The following is a 12,500-nucleotide window of genomic DNA, read 5'->3' on the forward strand; positions in this document are numbered from 1 at the left end:
AATACACTGAAATCAATAAGCCAAGCAACAACTCTGCAGCCCTCTGTCCAGTAAAATGCAGCTATGTGTGAAATTCGAGCTGTGTTTCTGTTTGCTGTCAGGTTACGCTGCTATACAAAGGGACCGCCATGCATCAGCGCGACAGTGCGGGCAACAACAAAATTCACCTCTTCACCTGCTGATCTCTTTGATTTCAGAAACAGAAAAGTCAAACAGAACCACAATAACAAGCCACCAGAAAATGTCATGACTAGGCACAAATTTTCATTGTGTTGATCCGAAAATAACGCTGCCTTCGAATAAAAAAGGTAGCTTTGAATTTCCGACCTCAGACAAAGAAGTCAATCAAATTCCAACTCAGAAATCACACACACACACACACACACACACACACACACACACACACAGACACACAAGTCGATACGGCTTCTCACAGCATCAACAGCACTCAAAGAAGCACTACCTTACTTAATATGAGTTAAGTAAGTATGTGTGTGACTTATTCGCTTATTAAATCTGTAACACTGACTATAAAGTGTGCTGGTTCGAGAAGGTCAGCGTACATCACTCGTTATAGCTAGCTTGCTAGGTTGTTGCTATCAAAAGACAGACACGGAGTAGCACAAATGTATTTTTCTCATTTTAATGCTATAATAATTCCAAACTTTGCACTTAAACAAAATCAAATGCAACATCAAATGATTTTTATCGTCATGTAATATAACTTCCCTAACACAGCGAAACTGCTGATGATAAGATAAATGGAAAGTCTAAAAAAAGTACTTTTAGAGTTTAAGAGTTAAATTTATAACTTTTATGACATCCAACATCGTGGGTGATGTCTAGATTTTATGACTGGAATAAAACAGTGACTGCACAATTAGCAGCGACACACAAATTCACTGCTGATCTGTTGGACACGCACGTACGTGACGTTTCTCTATCAAGCCTGACAACAATGTCGGAGCCGTAACTCAACACCATTCAGCACGGTGTAGACCGTCTTGGATTTCATGCTGCTGTTATCCAACACCGGGCTGCCCTGTGAAAGCGTAGAACACATGCCATGCATAACTGATGCTCTGATCTTTAAAGATCATCCTTTAAACTGAAGCTTCAAACTTGAATAATAAATTCCAAATGTTTGATCTGTCATGTTTGTGTTTGCAGTTCAATTTCACATGTGGGCAGAATTTAAGGAACCCTCATCACAATCCTATCGCATTGTTTGAATGTTTGTGCATTGCGTAATTTCTGTCCGGCGAAGTCTATTTGATTCAGTTCCAGCATGGCTCCACCACGCCCCAGTTGATCTTCTTGTTTGCAGTCGCGTTTTTGTTGTCGACAAGGTGTTCCAGTCAAATAGTATAGAGCCTGTAGGATGTTGGATTATGTTGCCATACCACCTGCTTCTGAATTCCTGTTGCAGTAACAACACTGACACGCCCTCTGACCTTCTCTCACATCATAACGTCTAACTATAAACAGTATAAATAAATAAAGTATATTTGTATGAGGGGGCACGATGGCTTAGTGGTTAGCACGTTCGCCTCACACCTCCAGGGTTGGGGGTTCGATTCCCGGCCTCCGCCTTGTGTGTGTGGAGTTTGCATGTTCTCCCCGTGTCTCGGGGGTTTCCTCCGGGTACTCCGGTTTCCTCCCCTGGTCCAAAGACATGCATGGTAGGTTGATTGGCATCTCTGGAAAATTGTCCGTAGTGTGTGATCGCGTGAGTGAATGAGAGTGTGTGTGTGCCCTGCGATGGGTTGGCACTCCGTCCAGGGTGTATCCTGCCTTGATGCCCGATGACGCCTGAGATACTTCGGATAAGCGGTAGAAAATGAATGAATGATATTTGTATGAAATTAAAGCTTAGGCTGTACATCTAGGTTCGAGAATGTTGAGCAATAAGCAGGAGCATTATAGAAGAGTAAAAACTGTCATTTTTTATTTATTCCTCTTCAGATAACAACTTTATCCTGGTCACTGTGGGCGTTTCCTATTACAGTTAAAGAGATGTTCCTAGTACAGATAAAAGTTATTCATAAAGCATCTGAACTCTTAAAAGAGCTTGTTAGAGCCCTTCAGAAAGTGTTAGGAGTAGTGAGGAGGACTTTTAAAAGGAGTTTTTTTTTTTATCATGATAGTGAGTTAATAAAATGATACAGATTAGATCGTGTAGGGATTATTTTTGTGATCAAGCATGTTAGAGATAACATCTCAGACACAGAGCCAAAATGACACACATATACATATATATATGTGTGTGTGTGTCGGAGATGTTTCTATTTACATTTAAATTTTTTAGTTTCAGATGTTAGCACATCGCTAGATGTTATAGAATTATCTCTAATTTGGTCATGAATGTAATCCCTACATGATATTGCCTCAAATATCTTAACATAGAGACAAATTGAAGGCTTGTAACAGACAAGATTTTGGTTGTAATAACCAATCACACTCTTCAAAAGTGTATTAATGTGTCATACCCAGCAACAGGTTTAGCCCCAGCTCCTGTCTAAGATAAAGGTTTTAGTATATTGACTGCTCAGAGTTGCACTGAGGTCCTGAATCACTGTTAATATAAGATTCCTAGTTAGAATTTTTTAAAACTAATTTAGGATCACTCTGAGATCATTCTTAGAAACTTTATGAATATGGGCCCTGGAGTCTATGCTGGGAACAAGATGTGTGAGGCAGGAATACACCCTGGATGGGAGCCCAATCCATCCAGGCGATTTAGAGTAGTCATTCCGTGTACTGTCATGTTTTTGCGTGGTAGTAAACTGAGCTCAGGATCAAACCTAAGACACTGGAGCTGTAAGGAGTCAACACTACCCACTGTGCCACCCTGCTGCCATTTTAATATTTTACAACCTACACTATATAACCACCTGAGCATCACACCCTAACCCACACCCTGCTTGATGAACATCCCATTTCAGATTTAATCCACTTTTGCTGTTCTAATAAGCTTCACACTTTTTCAAGGCATTCCACTAGAAGCTGAACTGTAGCTGTGAGGATTTGTGGGGATTTTCATTCGGACCTGATGTTGGAAGAGAAGGCAGTCGGTGTTCCTGTTCATCCTGAAAGGTGCTGAGTCGGGTTGAGTCAAAAGTCAGGCCATTGTCATGCTGGAGCAGGTTTAAGCCTCTGAATTCCAGTGAAGAGAAAAAGTAATGCTAAAGAATACAATAACATTTTATGCAATTGTGTTTGACTTGAGTTCTGAGAAGGCTGACATACGTCAAGTCAACGTTTGCACCTACACTTTAATACACGTGTTCACGCCAGTACTGTGTGCACTACAAACACCAGAACAACCTGAATAATAACTGATATAATAATATATAAGTTGATAAAATTCAGTAGATGTTTACTTGCTTGCTGGTGGAAAAAAATCTTTTATTAGCCATATTTGAAACGGCAGATTGAGTCAGGCAGCTGGTAGACGTCTCATGGGTCCTTCTTAAGGAAAAATGGGAACAGAGCTCTATGGATTTGGGCAGATCTGTCAGCGCCGGTGGAGGCGGAGCTTATTTCATGGCTGGGCGTGGAAACATGAAGAAAAGCATAAACAAAACATATAAAATCTGAAAGAAAAGAGCAACATTCATCGAGCTTTTGCATTGACTTGATTAGTGTTGGATTAGAGACACGTTTTTAAAACTACAGACTGCAACTTTAATGGCTATAAAGAGGAATTAAGATTGTGTTTATTTCCTATTTTCTGTTAACAAAATTTAATGACTGAAATTTAAGATGAATGACAAGATGACATCTTGACACATCAGACATTTCATCACGAGATTATTCTAAGCATACACAAATGTTATGTTTTATAAAATCATGGATACACGTATGTGACTGATGATTGTGGTCAAATGAAGGATTAAAAAGCATAGAACACCACTGTGCTTAATATGTCTGTCTGAATGTGTGTGTGTGTGTGTGTGTGTGTGTGTGTGTGTGTGTGTGTGTGTGTGTGTGTGTGTGTGCATCGATGTGGGCTGCCTTTGTGTGTCTGTGTGTTTTTAACTGGCTTAATTATGTGTGCGCACACACAGGGATGCCTAAGCCAGATGGGCTAGGGACTTACATGTCTCTTAGCAACAGGTTTGCTGATTATGGTTTGCCCCCTGTAACTTTAGCCCTAGAGCAGAAAGCAAGAGAGAGAGAGAGAGAGAGACAGAGAGAGAGAGAGAGAGAGAGAGGGGGGGGGGGAGAGGGGGGGAGAGAAAGAGAGATAGAAAGAGAGGGGGAGAGAGAAAGAGAGATAGAAAGAGAGACAGAGTGAAACAAGGAGACAGAGAGTGAAACAGGGAGAGAGAGAGGGAAACAGGGAGACAGAGAGAGCGAGAGAGAGCGAGAGAGAGAGAGAGCGGGAGAGAGAGAAAGAGAGATAGAAAGAGAGGGGAAGAGAGAGAGAGAGAGAGAGAGAGAGAGAGAGAGAGAGAGAGAGAGAGAGAGAGAGAGAGAGAGAGAGAGAAACGGGGACAGACAGAGAGAGAGAGATACAAGGAGAGAGAGATAGAGAGAGAGACAGAAAGTGAAACAGGGCGACAGAGAGAGAGACAGAGACAGAGAAAGTGTGAGAGTAACAAAGAAAGAGAAGGAGGGCTGTTATAGGTGAATATGGATCATTCCTCCTAGATCTGTCATGTGAATCAGACCAGTCCAAACACTCCAAGTAAACAGTGTCACTTTGTTTCGCCCGTGTTTGTCTGGCTACTGTATGACACACTCCTGTGGCTGCTGTTATGGCAGCTTTACATACGCTACATAGCTTCAAAAATATCCCATGATTCTCCAGCTTTTATAATTTCTGTTTGTGAGCCTGTTGTGAATGCTGTTTCATTTTCTCTAATGCTGTCTGTTTGGAACCTGGAACACATGGAACCTGTTTTTAGCAGTTTGTGACTAAACCTGTACGATACATAATATACATCGTAGAAATGACTCGGGGAATTGTGATATGATGTTGTTATGAAATGTTAAAAAAAAAAAAAGTAAATAATAAAAAGCAGTATATACTAAGTATATACTTATATACTAAGCTTTGCTTAGTATATACATTTAGAACATTTCTAAAATGTTAAAGTTTTTTACAGAACAACTTTTTTTCTTTGTTAAATATGAATTAATTCATATATTCGAGGCATTTTTTCTAAACACATCACTTTGCATTGATAGTATCATGAATTGTTGAAATGCCTCAGAGAATTGTGATAAATTGTCCTATCAATATCTCTTAGTTATTATAACTCTAATTGGATATCCGATTCCATCTATTCTACGAAAGACAGAAGACACAAGGTGCTCGGGTTCAGACAACAGTATTGAAGCAGACTGAATGCTTTGTATCCAGCTTTAAACAGAAGTCATCTACTTTACTGGGATTGGTTTCATTTAGGAAGACCGACGAATGTATGTACTGTTGATTGTCCAGTCTAAAACGAGCCTCAGTGTGCTATAGTAAATAATACAGATTTCAACAGAAGGATTCGTAGAATTTAAACCAGTAAATATAACTCAAGAGGTTTGGTGTGTTTACAACAAATCTATCGGTAGTATTGTAAAGCCACTGCTCTGCCTCATACTGACTACTGACATGTCTTGCTGTCTCCTTACTCATTAACCAGGGTACATTAATGAGATAAGTGTGTGTGTGTGTGTGTGTGTGTGTGTGTAATGAGTTGTAACTTTAAACCATTTATGCGCTAATTTAATGCAAGGTTTGTGACGTTCTCAAGCAATAACCCTCTGACCCCTCTGTGTCAGTTACTCAATCACATTCAAGATGCTAATCTACTGAAGCGATGCAGCAACACTGTCTACACACAAGCACAATACAAACACACATTCATTAACTGGAACTGTGCGGACACAATATGTGCACGGTGCTATTCTGCCTGGAGTAAACGATCACACACACATACATGCTTTCCCACACACACACATACAAATGTGCCAATTGGGGCAAATCACCCACTCTCTCTCTCTCTCTCTTTTCTCACTCTGTCTCTCTCACTCTCAATCTCGCTTCATCAAGCTGAAAATGGGAGCAGGAGTCAAAGTCGGACAATGAATGGAGGAATGGGAGCAGATCGAGGGACAAAAAGATGACAACGACAGCGAGATACTGTACGTAACACCAAGTTACTTAAAATGTACAAAAAATGCAATTCTCTTATGATTTAAATAATAGTTTTGCTACTTTAACTGCTAAATCAGTGACATATCATGTATTCATGTCATTGATATAAAGTTTGGTATTCTGCAGTATACCAAAAAACCATGTGTTGTTTAATTCCGTTGTTTGTTTGGATGTGCTTTAAATGAAAAAACCCACATTGAGGCCAGATGGAGGTGAGGTTATGTGATGAGCTCACATCTTCAAACACTCTCACAGCTTGAACTCATCATGAAGACCATCACTCGCTGCAATTTCTGCTCAATTCCATCATCAGGTCACAGCAACACCATCGACTGGCGTACAGAACTTCCTGCCGCGAGGCCATGTTTATCCTGGATGCTATTGATGTATCGCTGTTTTTATAATAACACTGAATTAGCTCTCCAGCCAGCTGAACAGAGCCACGAGGTGGGCAAACAAAGAACAGAGAGCATGCCGTGGGGTATTTAGTAAACACACACACACAACCATTCTCACACAACAAACACACAGTCACACACACAAACAAATATCATAACGTCTGTTCATGACGTCACACACTCATATTACGCAGAATGAAGCAAGCAAATTTGGAGGGTCAATATCTTAGGCAGCTTTTATACCTACCTTCGCGTGGACCTTCCCTAGTTTGGTCTTCTTCTGTATCCAAATGAACACCAAAGATAGCTGGAAACAAGCTAAATACCCTTTACTAGTGCACTGGTACTCCGTACTGTTGCCGTATCAGTATAAACAAATTAAGTTTTTTATCACCAGTCGCAAGACTGTTCTAAAACATTTCTAGGCACATATCACCTCTAGGAGACTAGGTAAAAACAAAAAGACTTACAAAAAACTAGAGAAAAACACTTAAAGCCCTTAAAGAGTGTCTACATTCATATGAGCCATTAACCAACACTGTGGAGTTGAAAATAACAAAGACATTTAAAGCTGAACATGGACACAACAGTAAAGGACACACGCCATATATTCTGCATTCATTTGTTGCATTTGATCCATTTACAAAACACTTTTTAAGAATCTCTTCTCAAATATCTTCTCAAAAATAGCTCACTAAGTACAAGTGAGTAATCATTCTGCATCTAATCATGTGCTCTGTAGCTTTAAGTATCCTCAAAGAAAAGATGAACTCAACAATGCCATAGCCTTGGTTGAGAACAGGTGGTGTGTGGCTTATTGCTAAACGGCTATAAAGCTAACCACTATAGTGCTAAGCTGGAATTATGTATCCTCAATCACGGTGGAAGAGGAAGTGGGGAAAACGTTTATGTAATTACGAACTGCCTCTTCAAAGTGCTCAAAGAGCACCAGTCGAACACAAACACACACTCACACAGCGTACAAAGTGAGGACAAACCTAATACCCCACATCCAGCACAGCAGACGTCAACTGTGGGAAGCATAGATTAAATAAAAAAGCTCATAAAAAACAAGAAAGAACTAGAGAGCAGACAAAAGAATGCATGTGCATAATCAGATAATACTTGGCTGTGGCATTAGCTGTGTGTATGAACGGTTATTAATAAAAAAAATTCTTATACAGTATACGCACTTGCATAAGCTTTACACTCCTGAAATGTTCACATTTGATTCATTGAATCAGATAAAATCAATCTTTTATTGAATCAGCCAAATCAGTTTACATGTCCATTTAAATCAAACCATGTGTGCTGCAGTTTGAAAGAATCATTCCTTTGAACCGATTCTTTTTAATGAATCAGTCAGATCTGTTAACAACTTAATTTGATTCAAACTATGTGTGCTGCGGATTGAGCGAATCGTTCCTGTTAACTTTTTCACAAATCACTCGCTAACAGCACAAATAGGTTCACCAGTCAAACTGAATATTGAAAGTATGTGTACTATAGTGTGAAATAATCATTCCTTTTCAATCAATTCTTTCGAATGAATCAGACAAATCAGTTCACAAGTCCACATGAATCACACTATTTGTGGTTTAGATTGAAAGAATTCGTTCATTAAATTGAATTAAACACCTCATCACTATTGATCACATTTGGCCTTGGAGTATGCGCACACACAGACACACACAGACACACACTCGCACACACACACACACACACACACAGACATAAGCATTGCTCTCTTCACTGACATTTCTCTATCAAAAATGCATACAATTCTTTGCATTACCAAAGAATTAGCATGTTAGCTAGCTAGTTAGATCATGTGAATGCAGAGCGGGCCTTAACCAAGATTAGATCAAAATAATAAAATATTCATTCTCTACGCCGTCCGTAGTAATCCCACGAGACCAACATTATCCTAACCTTAGATTTAGTTCCTCTGAGACTTTCACTTAACTGCCATCTAATCCTCACAGGATGTAGTAATGCGACCATCAAGGGATTCCAAAAGTTACTACAAGTAGAATTATAAGTAGAACAATTAATAAATAGAAAATATTTTGTCCTATCCTTATTTTGATTTCGACTGCTAAAAAAATACATGTCTTTGTTTGCTTCTCTTCAATGTGTCAAAATCTGAAGACATTGTTGTGCAGATGAAAAACGAAGCTTTTCGAAAAAGCTCTTGTCTTAGAGTTCCAAAAAAGATGTTGATTTCTGTATTAGATATATATTTCATTTCATGCCTTAATGTTTTATAGAGTCATGTTTTGAAAGCCATTACATATCCGTCCTCTATCCTGTATGTTTTTTTTTTAACTATTTTTATCAATTCGATTAGCATAAAAAACACTAATTTTGTAAACAGCGTTTACGGCCACAACAATCACAAAAAACTCAGGATATCCTAATACCTACATTTGGTGTTTGTTTCAATTTTTAATATCGATTCTCTGCAGTAGCAGTGATTACAAATCAAAACACCAATATAAATAACACATCAAACGTTAATTATCTTTTATTTTTATCTTTTTATTTATTATTCATCTGTTTTCCTATCAAAACAATGTATTTTGTGAGTGTGACTAAAATAAACCCAATACATATCTAGCTGCACTCAAATGACCCTGCAGAGATTGATTCTTGTGCTTCAGTCCCAATGGTCCAATGAATATGACACGTGATCCATACAAAACAAATCTATCCAAATCACATCTACTGCTTTGCATAGAAATGCCTGCTTCACGTTCTCTTTCGGCAAGGCATACATTCTGACGACTCGCACAGCCATTCGTAATCGTGCACGTTACAGTTCTGTCCTGCTGTTATGAATTATAGTGAGATTTTAAGGAAGCAGCTGCATTCACAGCCTCCACTGTATTTAAAACCAAAATGAAAGCAAGTCTTTGTAAAAACAATCTCGTCCTCATTGAACAGGTAACAAGACACTCTGCGCGCTTACATCACTGCCGGCAGGTGGCCGGTTGCCATGGCGACTCACCTTGACGACAGGGTGTCCGCCGGAGGCTGCTTTGACGGCTCCTCGGCTGCCCTCGGTCTCGTAGTGCGCCCGGTGGTGGGCTTTAGGATGCACTTCGATCTTCAGCTCATACTGATTGTACTGACTCGGCAAGGGCCAGTCCAGGGGGGGCAAGGAGGACGTCCTACACACACACACACACACACACACACACACACACACACACACAAATATTTATAATTACGCTAGCCTTCCTTGGAGATGAATTCCCATTCACTTCAGCACACTAGGTAAAAAACCTCTAAAACCTCTAAAAGTCTAAAGTCTATTCATTTATTTAAAGCTTTTATCCAAAGTGACTGATAAGTGAGCAGGTGAGGGATAAGAGAGACAGGTGTAACATCTGAGCTCTTTTAGGTCTCTGAATAAATAAAAATGAAGATGAAGATGAAGATGAAACTTGTGACAGGTTTTAAAAACATTCGATCATTTTTGCACTCCTGCAGAACTTAAGCCAGTAAAAATGTTCTTTTGACAAGTTGATCAAGTTCTCTATGGCTTTCATCAGAAAAAGCAGAATAAAAATAAACAAATAAACAAATTAAAATAACATACTTTTCATTTCATTTCAGCAAAATCTTTCTGTAACTGTCTAAAATGGCTGCCATAAAGTGACAGAAAATGTCTGACTCTAATTTCATCTCTGGCAAAAAAAAATCATACATGGATAACAAGTTAACAAAAATGATAACTAAAAACACAAGATGTGAAATAAAAATTTTGCTGATTACAATGCAAAAGTAAATAATGGAAAATATCGAGAGATAAATAATTAAAAAGTAATAAAGTACTGATAATAAAGTAAAATTTCTTTTATTAGTTTTTTATGTCCCTATATATTTTGAAAATTTAAAGGTAATAAAAAAATTATGCATAAAAACAACAAAATGTGAAAATGTTCTGTACCGTTTGTTTCATTTTATACCACAGAGTTTTTAAGACAACATTATTATTTGTTTAATTATTTTTTTATGTTTGTGTATTAGGGGGCACGGTGGCTTAGTGGTTAGCACGTTCGCCTCACACCTCCAGGGTTGTGGGTTCGATTCCCGCCTCCGCCTTGTGTGTGTGGAGTTTGCATGTTCTCCCCATGCCTCGGGGGTTTCCTCCCCGGTCCAAAGACATGCATGGTAGGTTGATTGGCATCTCTGGAAAATTGTCCATAGTGTGTGATTGCGTGAGTGAATGAGAGTGTGTATGTGTGCCCTGTGATGGGTTGGCACTCCGTCCAGGGTGTATCCTGCCTTGATGCCCGATGACGCCTGAGATAGGCACAGGGTCGCCGTGACCCGAGGTAGTTCGGATAAGCGGTAGAAAATAAATAAGTGAGTGAGTGAGTGTCCGTGTATTATATATCAGAAAACACTGCAAAACAATATTTTTCTTTAAAAATTTCTAGCCTTTTTTTTAAAAACAGAACGCACATAATAACCTGTGATAAAGTGCAATTACTGACATGCGAAGGTCAGCCCATACTTCTGAGTAGCAGATAAAAATCTGGTGGATTTTATACATCATCCCATTAAATGCCTCATCTCACAGCAGCAGCTCGGAGGTTACAGGCTCTAATCTGCTGCTGCTTAAAAAAAATCTCAGAAAGGGATTTGCCCATGACTGAGGCATATCTCAAGTTATTCCAGGAATGATGGAATGTTCCAGTAAATTAAATAAAGTGCTGTGTACAAGCTACATGTGAGGCACGTCATTGGGGGGAAAAGCGGCTACAAAACGACAGTACGGATGGAGCAGCAGAGTGTGAATCACATGACCTGGGACTCCTCAGTGAGCACTTACAGAAGCACATCCTCACTGCATCACACAGCAAGCTGAGACTACCAGGTAAATCACGAGACCCTAAACAGAACATGTGTGATGAAATATAGGTTGCGTATAAAATACATCTCAGTAGTTGCTTTAAAAATCAACCTGTGTGTTTATGTATAGATGGAAGCGCTAGCGTTGCAGTTCTGTCGCCGTTCTTTCAACATTAGATTTAAATTGAAAAGCAAGTTCTGCATGTGTATGTGTGTGTGTGTGTGTCTTTTATGTGTCTGTTTTAGTTTTCAGGTTAACGGTTTCACTAATGTTAATTCTAAAAGCTTGAATTCGAACAATGCCGTTATTCAAAGAAAAATTTTTTCCGTTACAGAACCAGGAATGCTCAGAGATTAAGACAGGTAAATCCCAATGTGTGTGTGTGTGTGTGTGTGTGTGAGGAGTGCGTATATGCTGGCCTCAACGTGTTTTGTGTGTGTTTCTTCTGGCACTCTGTACTAGTCTATGTATTAGACTGCAAATTCTATGGCCAATTTTTACCGCAAATTTCTTCCAGGCATAAACCTCACCTAAGTGACTCCTTTATGCCAAGGCTTAGACAAACACACACACACACACACACACGCGTGTGAGAACAAGTACAGTCACAAATATTAGCCTGAACTTACTCTATTTCATAGCAGAAATCATTTTCTTAGCAAATCTCCACGTCTTTGTTGGAGCGCTGGCGCAAAACGATTTGAGGTCCCGGAAAAAGGAGGGAATGATAGAAAATACACAAGGGTTCATTTTCCACGGGGAAGAAAGACAAATGGAAAGAAAAGACACATGTTTCTGACATTTTGCTCAATAAAACACACAAGGACCATGTACTAGTCCAGCAGGCTGATAGCAGATAGCACTGACCTTATACAAGCAGTTATAAGCAGTTATAACAGAAACATTACGGACCACATGACTCATGTCTAAAAGAACAGAATAGTAAACAAACAGTTATAAGAATGAAGAGCTCTGTACTATGTAGCCAAAAATGAATGAACAATTCTCTGCGTTTTAGTTGAACGCCATCTAGTTGCACAAGACTTCTAACATTTTCTACAGAGTCGCCAAGGTAACT

The 12,500-nt window shown here is 39.2% G+C and overlaps 1 protein-coding gene across 1 annotated transcript in view; it reads right to left on the reverse strand.

The window, feature by feature from the left end:
- The window catches only part of nfatc3a (nuclear factor of activated T cells 3a), a 71,220-nt gene that overhangs the window by 32,678 nt on the left and 26,042 nt on the right, over positions 1-12,500 (reverse strand). The window contains exon 3 of the mRNA XM_060858936.1: positions 9,569-9,731. Within this exon, the coding sequence (XP_060714919.1) occupies positions 9,569-9,731 (163 nt within the window). The remainder of the gene's footprint in view (positions 1-9,568; positions 9,732-12,500) is intronic.

Source organism: Tachysurus vachellii, chromosome 23 (assembly GCF_030014155.1).
Source record: "Tachysurus vachellii isolate PV-2020 chromosome 23, HZAU_Pvac_v1, whole genome shotgun sequence".
NCBI lineage: Eukaryota > Metazoa > Chordata > Actinopteri > Siluriformes > Bagridae > Tachysurus > Tachysurus vachellii.